At 40.8% G+C, this 15,135-nt stretch overlaps 1 protein-coding gene across 1 annotated transcript in view; it reads right to left on the bottom strand.

Moving 5' to 3' along the window:
* EXT1 (exostosin glycosyltransferase 1) overlaps positions 1-15,135 on the bottom strand; it is a 276,354-nt gene that overhangs the window by 17,890 nt on the left and 243,329 nt on the right. The window contains exons 3-5 of the mRNA XM_045805755.2: positions 14,706-14,813; positions 9,509-9,628; positions 2,341-2,473 (exon numbers count right to left, since the gene is read on the bottom strand). Of these exons, the coding sequence (XP_045661711.1) occupies positions 2,341-2,473; positions 9,509-9,628; positions 14,706-14,813 (361 nt within the window). The remainder of the gene's footprint in view (positions 1-2,340; positions 2,474-9,508; positions 9,629-14,705; positions 14,814-15,135) is intronic.

The raw sequence follows: 15,135 nt of genomic DNA, 5'->3' as shown, positions 1-15,135 counted from the left end.
CTAATGTTCCCTCCTCGCATATTTTTCCTTTGCTCTTATGTCCTGACAGAACAGAAACAAGGTGAAAAGCTGCTAGTTAACTGCTGCCTGAGACCTTGATAATTTACAGCACCACGACCACCTGTAGGTTCTTCCTCTGATAACCTCTTCCTCCCCCGCACCTTTGATCTCCCTTCGGCTTTTTAGGGACCCAAAGTCTGAACACACACCCCACCACTCACCACTCTCTACTCCAAGAAGAGTCTACGCCAGCCACTTATAACTTAACGTGCATTTAAGAAAACGTGCTCTCTCCCTGGGTATTTGAATAGCTCTTATTCTTCATAATGGACGTAAGGTGGGCTTTATTATTATTATTTTTTTGGACCGATTAGTACTATTTCCAATAATGACCAGGAAGTGGTAAAGGTTCAAAGAACAGCATCCAGAGCCTCACTGTCCAGGTTTGAATCCCTGTGCTACCGGCATTGGTGGTGGGATCTTCCCCTCGGTGTTTCCGCAGCTGTGAAATGGGGCTGAGAGTCAGAGCATCAAACCTATGGGGCTGTGAGGAGCATGGAATGTAAGGACTGAAGGCATACGAAGCAGTTAGAACAGGCCTCGGCACACAGTAAGTGCTCAGTATGTGTTCATGGGGATCCCTCACCACCATCATCATTTCAGAGCAGAAGCCTCCACGCTCTCGAGAAGCTCTTTTTGTGCAGCACTGACATAAACTGAGGGAAAAAGTACGTGACCCAGACCTCCGCCACTGTGTGTTCTGAAGCCTGGGGTGGAAATATAGAAAACAAGCAGGAGCCACCGAAAAGAAACCAGCGAGATGGCTTCTCCCTTGGAAGGAAGTTTTCTGGAAGAATTCACTAAGAAACCGGAGACATGTTTACAACCTTTTAAAACGTCACTAGTTTAGACCCAGGAATTTCTCATTTTGGTAGCTTCAATGCAAACAAGACTGTGCAGTGACATTCAAGTTAAGCTTTGATGTTGATAGAATAAAGGTAGGAATCAGACAACATCTACTAAAGGATTCTGCGAGTGTTTTGTAGAGCAAATTAGATCATCCCATTGGTACTTTAATTGCATGTTAGAAAGAAGCTGACTTCTCCACTTTCTAGAGACACATGCAAAACTTTGCTGAGGAAGAAGAAGAAATAGGGAGGAGGGGTTTTCTTTCTCCTGGTGAGGACAAGTCCTTGCTTTTACATGTTCCTGTGCTAGTTTAGGAAGCATCACGTACACACTTCTAACGTGCTCACTCCACATGAAGATCTCTGCTCTGCTGGAAATAATGGAGGCATTTTGCTGACTGTGGCCTTATTTCGAAAATTACCAAATTCTAAATACATTATCCATGTGGGCCATTCACTGACTTTAATACAGTCCCCGTAACACGTCTGGTTTGGCTTAAAGGGTTCTTTGTCACTGGTTGATAGTTCACGCCACAACTTCTTTTTAAGTTTCTTTTTATCAGTTTCAAATTAAACACACACAACTCAAAACGAAAGGTGAGACTGTTATGGAGAATGTCGGGACGGGGTGGAAAATCTAGAGTCTTTATCCCACATCGACTTGAAAGATGCTTCACTATGTCAGAGTTTCTCCATTCGGAACTGTGAATGAGGGGAATGCGTAAGATGTCACTAACGCTCGCACGAGTGGGGCTCCATGTACGGAACGTCGACAGCAGTAACAGGAGCCTTTTGGAGAGCTTTATCCCTCTGTCCTTTCCCTTTCCCCCACTATGATTAGACGAAAAGCTGCTTGAGATCACAGATTGTATCTCAACCGACTTTCTGTTTCTACCACCAAGCATTGCATTAACGGAGCACCTAAGACCGAGCACAATAAATGTTAAGTGGGTGGACAGATTTGTCTCTTGTCTTCCATTCTTAAATCTGTCTTCTTCCCCTTTATTAATTCAATTTTTCTTTGGTAAGAGAGACAGAAGTTGAGATTGCAAGAAAAAAAAGAAACTAGGGAGAGCTCTCCTGGTTCCATTTTATAAACGAGGAGACGTAAAATTATAGCAAACCCATTGTCATGTTCAAAATGATCTGTAATTTGGGGAGCCTATTTCTCAAAAAGGAATGAATCTACTGTATGTGAAGTCCAGCCGCTCAGACAAGAAAGGAGTTTTTCCATTTTGCAATGCACTGCTGGATTTACAATCCTTGATCCTGATACATCAGGCAGGACAGAGCTCTAGAAAGCCATCTCCAATGCAGGCTGGTAGGAAGACCCCTGCTCCCTGCTACAGAATGCAGAAATCAAGGGACTTTAAGTCTGGACAACATCTGGAGGGCAAACAAGGGGACAGCGCTCTGGAAGGAAATCACTTACCTAAATTAGCATAGTAGTAAGGAAAGTCTCCCAGGTAAGATGAATACTGTGGTAGTACGAACAATCCTCCAGGATGTTTGTTCCATATTAAACTGTTACGTGATATGTGCTTGAATATTCTGTCCTGAATAATCTAGAAGATAAAAACACAGTATATGGTGAGGCTGAGACCTTGACACTATCTGATAAGGAGCATGTTCAAACCAAATGTGAGGAATGATGACCCTCAAAGTAGTGACTCTATCCCCAAATTCTCCACTGATAAAAGTGTCTGGGACACAGACAGTGTGACAGAGCAGTGGAAGAGTGGGAGAGAGAAAGAGATGAATTGTGGCTAATCCAATTTCCTAATTAAACTTCAGCTTTACCATAAATTAGACCTTGTCTTTCTATGATAGTAAGTATGTTCTCATTTCACAGCAGGGTGCATGGAACAGCTTCCTTGATGGCTCAGCATCTAACTGTGGTTCTAGATCCACACCAGGAAGATCTGAGATGTGCATGTGGAGACCGGGTTGGGAGTGTACAGAAGGCACGGAACATTCTAGAAACTGTTGACGTTCCAATCTGTTCTTTTCATTGAGGAGGCAGATTTAGCTGTCATATTTCGTTTTCCTTTCAGAGTCAATGGTAGGACTTTGGGGCACTGGTTAGCTGAAGTTTTTCTATATTTTATCTCAAAAAGCAGTGAGTTAACAATTGCTCAAAACATCCCACATAATAGGACAAGAACCATGGCATATGAAGACTAATAGCCACGCTAGTTCATTAGTTTCTTTGGACTTTGGGACCTCGCAGATCATTAAATTCTACATTTAGAGTCAACATTCTCCCATCCTGAATCATTTGTCAGATGAACGTGATTAGTCCACTTTACAGATTTCTCTCTGTGACTTTCAAACTCTTGTAATTATAGCATCCACTCATTAAGATATGATTTGACAAATAATTAACTTGATACAGGATTTCATGTTTGCAGCAATTTTTTTCTGTACTTAAAAAAAAAGAATAAGCCTGCCATGTCTCTCAAGAGATTTAAGACCTAAATCATTATTTTCCAGGCCCCCATTTAATGCAATGTGACTTTAAGTAAAGACCATTTTCAATGGAGCTTTACTATTGAAGGTTATTAACACAATCGTCTCATCCCACATAGTGATAGAGAAGTAATAAAGTGAGCTACATTTATTTCTGCAAACCTTACCATGTTTACATTCCTTAATGAGAGAGAAGAAAGGAAGCAAGGAGGCAATTTGGAAGAACTCAAATATTTTAGTTCAATGATTTCTGCATTTCTCCCTTTCCCCCAGATCAAAACTGCTAATTTTATATGGCTAGGTAGAAGTTTCCAATTTGGTGGAGAGTTTAGGAATCTAGCTAAAATATTAACATTTCCTTGTGGTGGTACAACAGAGATGTGTTAAAAGGCTGTTGTCTAGGTATTAATTATGAGAAACTTCTTATGGCTGTGAAGGGTTTTCACATGGAGAGCAATTTCACTTCATATACCATTTATCCTAGTTTTATATTATTTATATCTTCCAAATCTACTGTCTATTTTCCCTTACAGCTTTTCATTTAGATCCTCTTTTTTTTTGCTTTCCGAATTTACGTACTTTTCAGCATGTGGTCACTTAAATGAACTCGGGTATCAAGACACAGAATAAATTGGAAGTAGACAGGACCATAAATCTGACACATATACAAATGACATGTATCTAAAGGATGCCACAAACGGGTCATCATCTTTAGGCAGTATGCTTTTCATCATCATACTCTTTCTGGTTCAGTATCACAACAGTGTTATTGTCTTGAATTCAAGGATACAAGAAGTTACAGTATTCTTCTGAGATGCCAATGAGCATGTCATACTCTCTTCAACTAAATCTTAATAGGAAGATATCAGCAAAGGTACAAGAGCAATAGCAAATATTTACTTTAACCTGGGTCAAGCAATTTGCTACTTTTATGTCTCCCTTTTCTCCTTTGTAAGAAAACAATAAAATACCACACAAATTATAATAACCTCTTAGAATTTGTTAGGAATAGCTAAGTTTTTACACTTAAGACTTGCCTTTTTTGCCTGCATTCATTTTCGAGGCATAGATTTTTCCATTTTTACACTGCGATACTATTTTTCCATATTATTAGTAGTATTAATGGGTTACTTAACCTAAATGGCCAACAATAGTGTAATTTTTTCATGCAAAGCAATGAATATATTTATGAATTAAAATTTTCCACATCTAGAACTGATTCTTGAGGAGTTTGTCAATGGGCATAAATACTTTTAAGACTGTTCGCACATATCGACAAACATTTTCTAAAGGGTTTGTAACAACTTGCCTTCTCAAAAGTCTGAAAGAGTATGGATCTCATTTCACCAAATAGAAAAGTCATTCTGTCCCTCTCCTAATGTTCAATTCTCCCTATCGCTACACTGGACAGCTCCCAGGATCCTTTCAGAGTGCTAGAGCTCACTGTTTATTGTTGTGGAAGAAGACATCACACTTAGAAGTTGGACATCTCTTCGGCTATGAAGAAAATCAACAACAAATACAGACAGACACATATACACACGTGACACAAAAGCTTTTCATTGTAGGCGTAACTGGCACCCTTGAAAAGGATAATATTTCTCATTAATATGAATTCAAAGGTAAGAATGACAGGCTCCTTATTTTTCTTTTTTATGTGCCATCTGTTTTATGAATAATGGACTATTGGTTACAGGTTACTGTCATTCTGTGTGGCCCTGACTTGGTCTTTTAACCAATGCAAGACTGCCTCACACACGCGGTGCCTCCATATGCCACCTCACTTTGAGCCAAAGCATTCTATTTCCATTATCTCGCGGATTTTAATATTCCACTACACAACAGCATCAGCAAGACCATGGTTGGAGTGCGCATTGTTAGGTAACTGGAGAGAAAAAATGGAGCATACTTCGTAAAACTCCATTAAAAATGTGCTCTCCAAACTACCATTAGTTCTTTTCACACATTAGTACAATCTTGCGCACTTTTCCTTCACTCACCTTGATTCTGACTGAGCTCCCAAGGTTCAATCATTAGTGCCAGGTTACCGCTGTGTCATATTCTGACAAATAATGGGATCTATGAAGGAACACTGTCTTTGCAATATTTTATCCCTGTCCCTGTCATTATTCTCAATTGGCATACACGCACCAAAACTGAGCTCCAAAGAGCCTAGCTCTGATTCAATAGCTCCTAAATTCCAAGATGCAGAATTAGGAAGCTTCTATCAGACCAAGTCCAAGTATGACAGAGTGCAGGGCACTGTAAAGCACTAACAACTCGACCCTGGCATTGGAGAGAGGGGGTCCTGCTTCCAGTTGTGCCCAGGCATCACCTACAACATGAAGCTTATACTCAGCAAACACCGAGTCATCCCCCTTCCCATGGCCTACAGTACAGCAAGCAAGGAAGACAGACGCAGAGTTTTAGTCTTGAGTGTAGAACATCCTGAAAGCAAAAGATCCTCAAATCTATGTTGCCTAAGGGTAACGCCGAATTATCCTCCTCACTGAGGAGCTCCGCACAGACTGACTTACACCGTCTAAGTTCTAAGCCAAGTAGGTATTTTTGATATGTGGTACTTAAGTCGTTCTCAAAAACACGTTGGCTTTGTTGGTGTATGTGGATGGCATTTTCTGCCATGTTTTCTGCTTTTCTATTTACACTGAATTCTGGGGTAATCTGAGTTCTGAATTAAAAAGAGAAATTGGATGGTATCTTTCATGCAATTCGGTTGAGGGGTCAAACTGTTACACTCCAATCTTGGAACGATATAAGGAGATTTGACAGTTGCTATAAATTTGAATGAAGTCTATGGTTCGTAGTGTTTGCAAAACAACTGTGTCGCTAAAGAACTGCATGGCTTAAATCCAAGGGGAAGAAGGCCTTTCCAGCACACCGATGACAACAGCTTGACTTGAGATTCTATTCTGACGACTACAACACACCCACCTGTTCCTGCAGGATCACTGAGCACTGCTAACTGAAGAAGCAAGAGACCGGTTCTGTGCAATAAACCATACTCAAAAGAAATGTAATTAATGAGATACCATCTTTCATCTGGCAAATTTGCACACTCGTGTGTGTGTGTGTGTGTTTTAATGATGATCCTTAAGGCTAACAAGAGGGCCGCTAGAGAAGGTCTCCCCCCAGTCAGCTTATGAGAGTCCAGACTGATGCATTCTTCTTGAAGAGAAATTTGGCAAAGCAGATCACGAACCTAGACTCTCGCTTAGTAATAATCCCACTTTAAGGACTCCATGCTAGAGAAATAGAAATGTAGCCTAAGATACATGTAGAAACCCAATGCTTGGATAAAGACGTCTGTATCTAGATCTATACAAAACAATTCGAAACAACATTAATAGCCAACAATTGTAGATTAGTTAAATAAATGGAGGTCTACCAAAGGAGGGCAAAAGGTAGGAAAAATGAAAATATTTGGCCTTTGTGTTTTAGAGTGGACAACTAATAGGGCAGAATCAAAAGGCCAGGAGCAGACCCCGAGGTGCATCAATGGGGCATGTGACAATATTGAGGCAAGGAAACTTTGTATGTTGGGACAAGCTACACAACAATCTGTCAAAAAAGAAAAAAAGTAGACTTTTCAATACAGATCATATACATAAAAGTAAACTGGGTTAAATAGCTAAATGTAAAAAGTTAACCACGGAAGTACCAGAAAAATATAAGGGAGTGTGTGCAGGTAAATTAAATTATGTGTCAAAAGGTCCTTTCTGAACAGTAGCAAATGGAAAAGCCACAGAAGAAAAGGTTGCCTCATTACAAACAAAATAGAAAGGGATGCCACAAGTTGGGGGAAATATTTGCAACAAAAGAGTCAAAGGGTTAATATTTTTAATATAATAAGCTTTTAAAAACTTATGAGAAAAAATGGGAAAAACGCTGTGGCCATTTCGATTTCTTCCTTTGTGAGTTGCCTAAGAAATATGAAAAAATTCATTCTTACTAATATCCTAAGAAATATAAATTAAGAAAATAATGATTTATCATTTTGAAAGATACAATGTCCAATATTGGTGAAAGTGAAAAATACCAGAACTAATAAAAACAGGTCCTCTCATATAAGCTGGAGGGAATATAATTTTATTCTACTGCAGGAAAATTGACAATTTATTAGAAATCTTAGCCTTTGACATATTCTTTGAACCAGGACTTTGACTTCGAGGAATTAATCGTAAGGAAGAATCTTGGACCTGCACAACAATTCAGTGCTGAGGCTATTTGCTTCAACGATGTGTATAGTAATGAAAAAGCAGAAAGAATGGCAATGGCTTCAAATTGAGGATAATGAAAGAAACTGATATCATGAATAGAATATGATATAGTCATTAAAATAATTGCAGAAAAATCTAACAGCATGAGAAAATGTTAACAATACATTATTAAAAGGAGAAAAAAACATATTATAAACTAAGTTTAGAAAGACTCCTCTTTATTGATTGATTTATTTTTAAGTAGGCTTCACACCCAACGTGGGGCTTGAACTCACTACCCTGAGGTTAAGAGTGGCATGCTCTGCTGACCCAGCCACCTAGATGCCCCTGAAAGATCCTCTTAAAAATGACAACATGTGCATAAATTTGCCTAGAAAAAACAAATATATATGTGTTTGTGTGTATATATATGTCAATAGTGATTTTATATGGGTAGATTATTTTGTTTTTATGCTTAAGTATTTTCCATTATTTTCTAAAACGAACACATACTCTTTTCATAAAAAGCACTCATTCCACAAAGAAAATAAATATTGACATTCAACTTTCCTTAAGAAGGGCCTAGGAAGGGTCTTGGATGGAAGACAGGAGAGAAGAGTAAAATCTATTACATATTCAAACCTGCTGCTATGAACAGATGGAAAAAAATGCCATCAATTTTAAGGAATCCTAGGTTTGCTTACAAGAAGGAAGCCCTTGGAGGCCATTCTGACCTTGTCCCCTTCATGGCGTGAGCCTGGCTCCTAAAGACCCCTTTTCACCCAGTTCCAGGATGAAAAAAAAATGTGCCCCATTCCTGAGAAGATACTTGGACCAGAGCAGGAGCCCAGGCTCGGCTTGGGGTAGGGAAATGCGCCACTGTGCCCAGGGCATGACCAGCACAGGCTCTGCTACCCAGGACGGCAAGAGAAACAGTTGTGTGGACGAAACAGGGTGATTGTCAGTTTTCTTGGTATCACTCAGACACCTCCGTGTATGCTGCAAATTACATCAGCTTTCGGAGCAGTAAACACTTTTCAAAAGCAAATACTCCAAAGTGAGGCCACAGACGCCCCCGCTGCGTTATGCGAACACCTGAGAATCACCCCAATGGTGTGTCTTATCAGAGGATCTCTGCTCTCCTTCCTGCAAGGCTGTAATTCATGAGTGTGCAGTTCCCTAACTCTTTTCTCAGCTCTTTGTGCTACTGCGGTGTAGCCTCAGGCCATCACTATCTGTTCCACTTCCAAAGGTTTTAATCATCCCCATGCTTCCCTCTCCTTTTCCCCTCCTGCCTTAAAAAAAAAAAAAAAAAAAGCGACTTACAAGGGACACCCATATGCCTAGAAGATTTTCTGCTTTCATAAAGTTTAACACTCTCTGCACCAGATAAGCGTAATCCTGATTTTCCTCGTAACGCATCCTTGCCACATTGACGCTGGTGCAACCGGTTGCACGTCTTGAGAACCGATTTTGTGGTACCCCAATGCCACTGGTGCCCAGTAAACTGTTCAGATTTTTAGAATGGTAGATTTTCCCCTACTCGGTCACTATCTGGTTTCTAAATGGGCTCCAGAAACAGGTCTTCAAAGGATGCCACTGAGTGTGAAGGACAGGAGGACAGTCCTTTGCTACGTATTGCTGAAATGATGGAAGACAGGCTGCTCTCTGTGTCAAGAAGTATAATTCCTCCTCGTGTCAGTTTCCCTCTGTGGAGTTTTGTTAGGAATGGAGGGATTTGCTTGGGCGCGGCAGAGCAGGTAAACGAGGGTTCACTGACATATCCGAGTACAAAAAATTTGGTTTTGTCCCATTTGACCAATTACGCCTCACCAATAACAGAAGAGAAGGCCAATAGAAGTGTATGAAGAAAGGACCATTATTCAAGACGAAGAGCCAAGGAGTCTCACTTACCTCTAGTGTAGTTAATACAATCTTCTCAACTGAAGAAAAATAAGCCTCCCACAAGAATTGCGTCTGCTGTCTAAGTGCTAGGATTTTATCCTGATGAATAGACCTGATTGTAGAAGGAATCTGTAACACAAGGTGAGCACATAATAACTATAACGGTAAAACAACGAGATGCCATTTGATTGAAATAACCCGCCTGGGTTAGGCTTTTATATTTCTTAGCATTCAGATTTTAGTGTACTGATCGGCTAAAAATCACCAACCCCTAAGTTGAAATGCCCTTAAGAGATGTCAGGTACAAACAATACTTACCGGGGATCAGCTCTAACGACCTTCAATTCATGGAAGTTAAAGTCCCCTCTAAGATTTGGTAACAGCTTATCGCTTAGGGTCCCCAAAATCCTCAATCTTGCACATGGACAATCACATTCTACATAGACAGGAGCTATCAGCTTTGGGGAAAGGCTGAAAGACATCATCCCCCAAACACTTCCAAGACATGCCATGCCAGGGCCTCCAAATGATCTATAAAGAGTTTTTAAGGGAACGTCTCTGAGCCTCTCCATTTAATTTGTATCTGGACAGTCATTTCTATATGCACATACCTGTGACCTTAGCTCTCCTGCTCCCTGACCTCTCTTTTTGGCTCCAGCACTTACCCAATCTACCACGATCTGTCAAACATCATACACGTCCAGCCATCACCATTCTCTACAGGCTACATGATTTTAAAGGAGAGATCTAAGTCCTGTCCATCCTGCCACCCGTTTAAAGGCTATAAGAATGGCTTTTATATAGTAGTTATTCAAGAAATAAGAGTTGAATTGAACATGGCCAGTTGCACCCACCATAGGGATATCATTATTTTTACCAGCAATATAACTTAATGGTTAAGCACAGGGACACAGGAATCAGACCAAGGTGGGAATTCTTGGTTCTACCATTTACTAGCTGTGCTTTCGTGGAGAAGTTCCTTGATCTCTCAAAGATTCCATCTCTTCATGGGGATACAGTACTAACATCAGAGGGTTGTAATGGAGATCATATAAGTGCTTAGCACAGTGCCTAGAACGTGGGAAACTTAATTAACACAGCAAATTATTACTACCACTATTATTATTATTGACACAAGGGTGATGATATTCAACATTGGACCAATTGCTTAATGTCTGCACATGAACTTGTCTGGATCTGGAGCTCTGACACGTACTTCCTGGGTTTCTGGTGAGTTTGCTGGGCTTGCTCCCTATCTTCACCTATGGTTCAAGGTCTATTTCATTTATGGAGTCTATACTCTTAGAGGAGATTCCCTGTGATTAGCAACCGCCCCCTTGTGCTCACCTCTTTCTGCATGCTTGCTTCGCTAACGCGTAACTAATCAGACAGACGTGGGGGCCTGGGCTGAAGCAGGAATGCTCTGTTAGCTGCTTCAGTAAGAAAGTTACTTGTGGCATTGTGACTAAGACTATATCTGAATTTCCACTGGAGGGAAGGAGGTGGTAGCACATTTTTTTGACTCAAGACTATTCCGCAGAGGAGCAAGGAAATAGCTTTACGGTAAGAACGAAAGGACAAGCTCACTTGTTTTGGTAATATCCTAAAACAGATCCTAAATCTGTGGCCCAAAGTGTGTATCTGGATGCCCAACACTGAAGAAGCATGGAGGCCACGGGTAAAGGAGAAGCACTGGCAGGCAAATGGTAGCCTGAAATTAGAACTCAAGGTCAACTGGAAGTAATATATCCTTGGGGAAGGTAGAGAAACTATCCGCGTCATGGATCCTTGGTAAGTCAAGGCCAATGTATTTTTATTTACTGCGAAAATTACCTAGATTGACAAAACAGACTAGAAAAACTTTGCTCAATTTTCATGATCATGCCTTCTTCTAAATGTCAGTGGCATATTCTAAGAGTCATATAGGTTGACTTCACTGTTTTGTCATCATCACAAGAAACTAGTCCATTAGAAAAATGCCAAAAGCTACTGTCACTACATAGTCTCCAGAAAACTAGGTAGGCTATGGTTATGAATGAATACAGGGAATATCACATATTTTCTAAAAAAGATTTTATTTATTTATTCTAGAGAGAGAGAGAGACAGAGAGAGAGCACGTGGGGGGAAGGGGCAGAGGGAGAAGAGAATCTCAAGCAGACTCCATGCTGCGCATGACCTGAGGCAAAACCAAGAGTGGGATGCCCATCTGACTGAGCCACCCAGGCGCCCCAAGGGAATATCACATATTAACCTACCAATACATTCCCCTTTTTATATAAGCCACAATTTGACGTGAGGACATCAAGTGAACTATATGCGGCCCATTTGTATGTACAATATAAATGAGAGCTCTTTGCCAAGTGCTCTGGAAGAGAATTCCAACTGACTGAAAAGACGGAGTTGCAGATTTTCATGGCATTTGGCTATTGGTTATTAATCTGCTTGTCCTGAGAGACAGGTATGCGAGAGTGATAAATTCATTCCAATTTGGTTGGATTGTTCAGCCTTGCAGAACTCAATGGAGTCTTAACAAAAGGTCACGTATGGTAACAAAACTAATGGAATCTACCAAAATAGATACAGGAAAGCAACATTCAGCTCTCTTGGTGACATAATGACAAGAATATATGCAAATAAAAACATCCGAGCTGTTCTAAAACAGGAAACGAAAAAATTGTAACAACAACAACATCTCCCAGAGCAGACATTTGGGGTTGGTGCCAGCTCTTTCCAGCGACTGTCAACGACAGTGCGGTCGCTGCTCAACAGGGAGGCAGCCGAGCAAAGACAGACTGCATACCAGAGGGGAAAACACGAGCAAGTTTGGGTGGGGGCAGAACCGAAAACAAAATCTTCAGACTCAAGCAACAACTGCTTCAGAAGGTGAAATCCACACCAGCTTTGGTGAAATGGCAGAAAGTGGACAAACACAATTAAGTATCCTGGAATGCTCTCCTCTCCAAGACAAACTCCCAAGTTATTCACATCAAATTCACAGGAGCGTTGGTGTATAACTGGAGAAATTATGGCTGTTTTTTATTCCTTTTATTTCCCACGTTTCCTTTGATGATCATGCAATGTGTAAAAAAACTCGTAAAAGGAAGGAAAAAGGTAATATGGAAAAAGAACTATACCTAGCGCTTTTGTCTGGCCTTTCGTGAGTCAATGTTTTCGACATACACCATTTGGCCCAGGGAGGATCTTGCTAGGTCACGGATTCCTCTTTTGTTTTGGAGGTTCCCAGGGGCCATGGAGATCACATACCTGAGTACCAGAGGGAAGGAATGTTCTGGGGGCTGTGTTCAGCTTGGCTTGCCTAATTCATAGTTCTCTTAGCTACAGGTATCTCACCCATTACTTTAGGAAGAGAACTGGGTTACTTCATCAGCCAGCTAGCAGACTGGCCGGCAGTACAAGCAGAATCAACAAGAGTTAGGAACTCGATTTTCTTGATATTAAAAAAAAAAAAAAAAAAAGCCAGGACATTAAAAAAAAAAATCATTCTGCAATACTTGTGATAGTTCAAGATAAAGTATATAATGCCATCAAAGAAAAACATTAAAATATTCCATAATTTTAGAGAAAGGAGTATGGCAATTTATGTGGAACCTAAAACATTACTGCACAAAAGGGCTTTAGAAATCCTTAGTGGGGGCGCCTGGGTGGCTCGGTTGGTTAAGTGTCCGACTCTTGATTTTGGCTCAGGTCATGATCCCAGGGTTGTGAGCTCAAGTCCTGCATTGGGCCCTGGGCAAGTTGTGCAGCTTGCTAAAGAGTCTCTCCGTCCTTCTCCCTCTGCTCCCTACCCCACCTCACCCTCCCACCCATGCTCTCGTTCTCTAAACAAGAAACAAAAAACAAAACAAAAAGGAAAGAAAAACACAGAAAGAAAAGAAAAAAGAAATCTAGCGACTGACCATTGCTGCCCTTAGATTTCTCTGTACCACATTCCTCTTCCCAGGCAGCTCTTGAGAAGTTTGAACTGTTCTTAGGCATCCTCTTTGAAGATCAGTTGACCGTACATGGGTAGATTTATTTCTGGGCTTTTTATTTTGTTCTATTGGTCTGTCTGTCTCTATGGCGGTACAGTGTCATTCTGATGACTGTAGCTTTGTAATATATTCTGAAATCAGGAAACAATGCCTCCAGCTTTGTTCTTTCTCAAGACTGATTTGGCTATTTGGGGTCTTTTGTGGTTCTATATGAATTTTAGAATTATTTTTCTACTTCTGTAAACAATGCAATTAGGATTTTAATAGGGATTGCATTGACTCTAAGGATCAATTTGGGTAATATGGTCATTTTAATCATATTAAGTCTGACTTCTGCAATATAGGACAACAGGGATGAACCCTGAGGACATTACGCTAGGGGACACAAACCGTCACAGAAAGACAAATACTGCATGATTCCACGTACATGAGGTATCTAAAATAGTCAAATTCACAGAATTAAAGAGTTAGAGTTGAAAGAGAGTTGCAAGGGTTGGGGGTGGGGAAGAGATAGGGAGTCACTACATCAGTGGGCATAGAGTTTTAGTTAAATAAGATGAATAAGCTCCAGAGATGTCGAATACATTGAATCCACAGTAATAATCCCACATTTAAAAATAAGGTAAATCCCATGCTAAGTGTTCTTGATACAATAAAACAAAATAAAATAAAGAGATCCAAATGGCAAAAAGTACATTTAAAAAATCATTTTTATTAGAGCCTGCTCTTTTAAATATACACGTTACAGATATCACTGCTCAGTCTCCCAGACTGGATCATTTGAGCAATGATAACACGAATTATAAGAATCAACCCTAGAGACCTCCCTCTTTCTCAAAATTAATCTGAAGGCAATTACGGCAAGAGGGGATAGGAATATGAAGTGGCAGGATGGTACAAAAACTCTCTGGTACAATTTCTAAAAATTCTGGATACGGAAGAGGATGGATATACGCTTCTTCTCACCATCCAAGTTCATGTCCTTTACCCGCCACTCCTCCTTTGCCAGATACCTTCCCCGCACCGGGTGGGTTTTGTGTGGGAAAGTGAACAATGTCATATTAAATGACTTCATATTCACCATGACACAGGCAATTTTCTCCTGATAAAATTTCTTTTATAGAGCTGACCTTTTGGATTCGTCTTCTCTGAAAGTTTGGACGGGGGCAGCAATAAGCCGCTGATGTGCTGAAGGCCGGGGCCCCTTCCTTACCTGTAATAACAATCTCTCATCGCCTATGACGGCAGCTTGGTTCCAATTAATCACTTCAGAGAATGGCAACTCCCATCCGTTGCTAAGCATCACAGGGACACAGGCAGCCTGGGGGAAGAAGGGGGCTTCATGAATGGGAGGCAAGCGGCAGGGGGAGCCTTTCCAACAGGAGGTCACATCAGGACGAGCTCAACTACGGGCGTATCTTGCTCGGATCACTGCATGGATCCGGGCCGCTCAGCAGAAGAGTAAGCTCGGGTGAGTTACCAAGTCACGTGAAGGCTGTACGTATCCAGCCGAGATCTGAATGTTTGCAAGTCTTGCCCTCCAAGGCTAAAACCCCATTTCTATTCTAGTACATGGTTTGGCTTACCTTACTGCCACAGAGACGACTGGCCTCATTCGAGAAGTTTTATTGATGTAACAAAAT

The sequence above is a fragment of the Ursus americanus genome, chromosome 9 (genome assembly GCF_024610735.1).
Source record: "Ursus americanus isolate L20-20 chromosome 9, mUrsAme1.1.p, whole genome shotgun sequence".
NCBI lineage: Eukaryota > Metazoa > Chordata > Mammalia > Carnivora > Ursidae > Ursus > Ursus americanus.
Note: the sequence above shows the minus strand (reverse complement) of the source record. Positions and strands in the feature narration are given on the sequence as shown.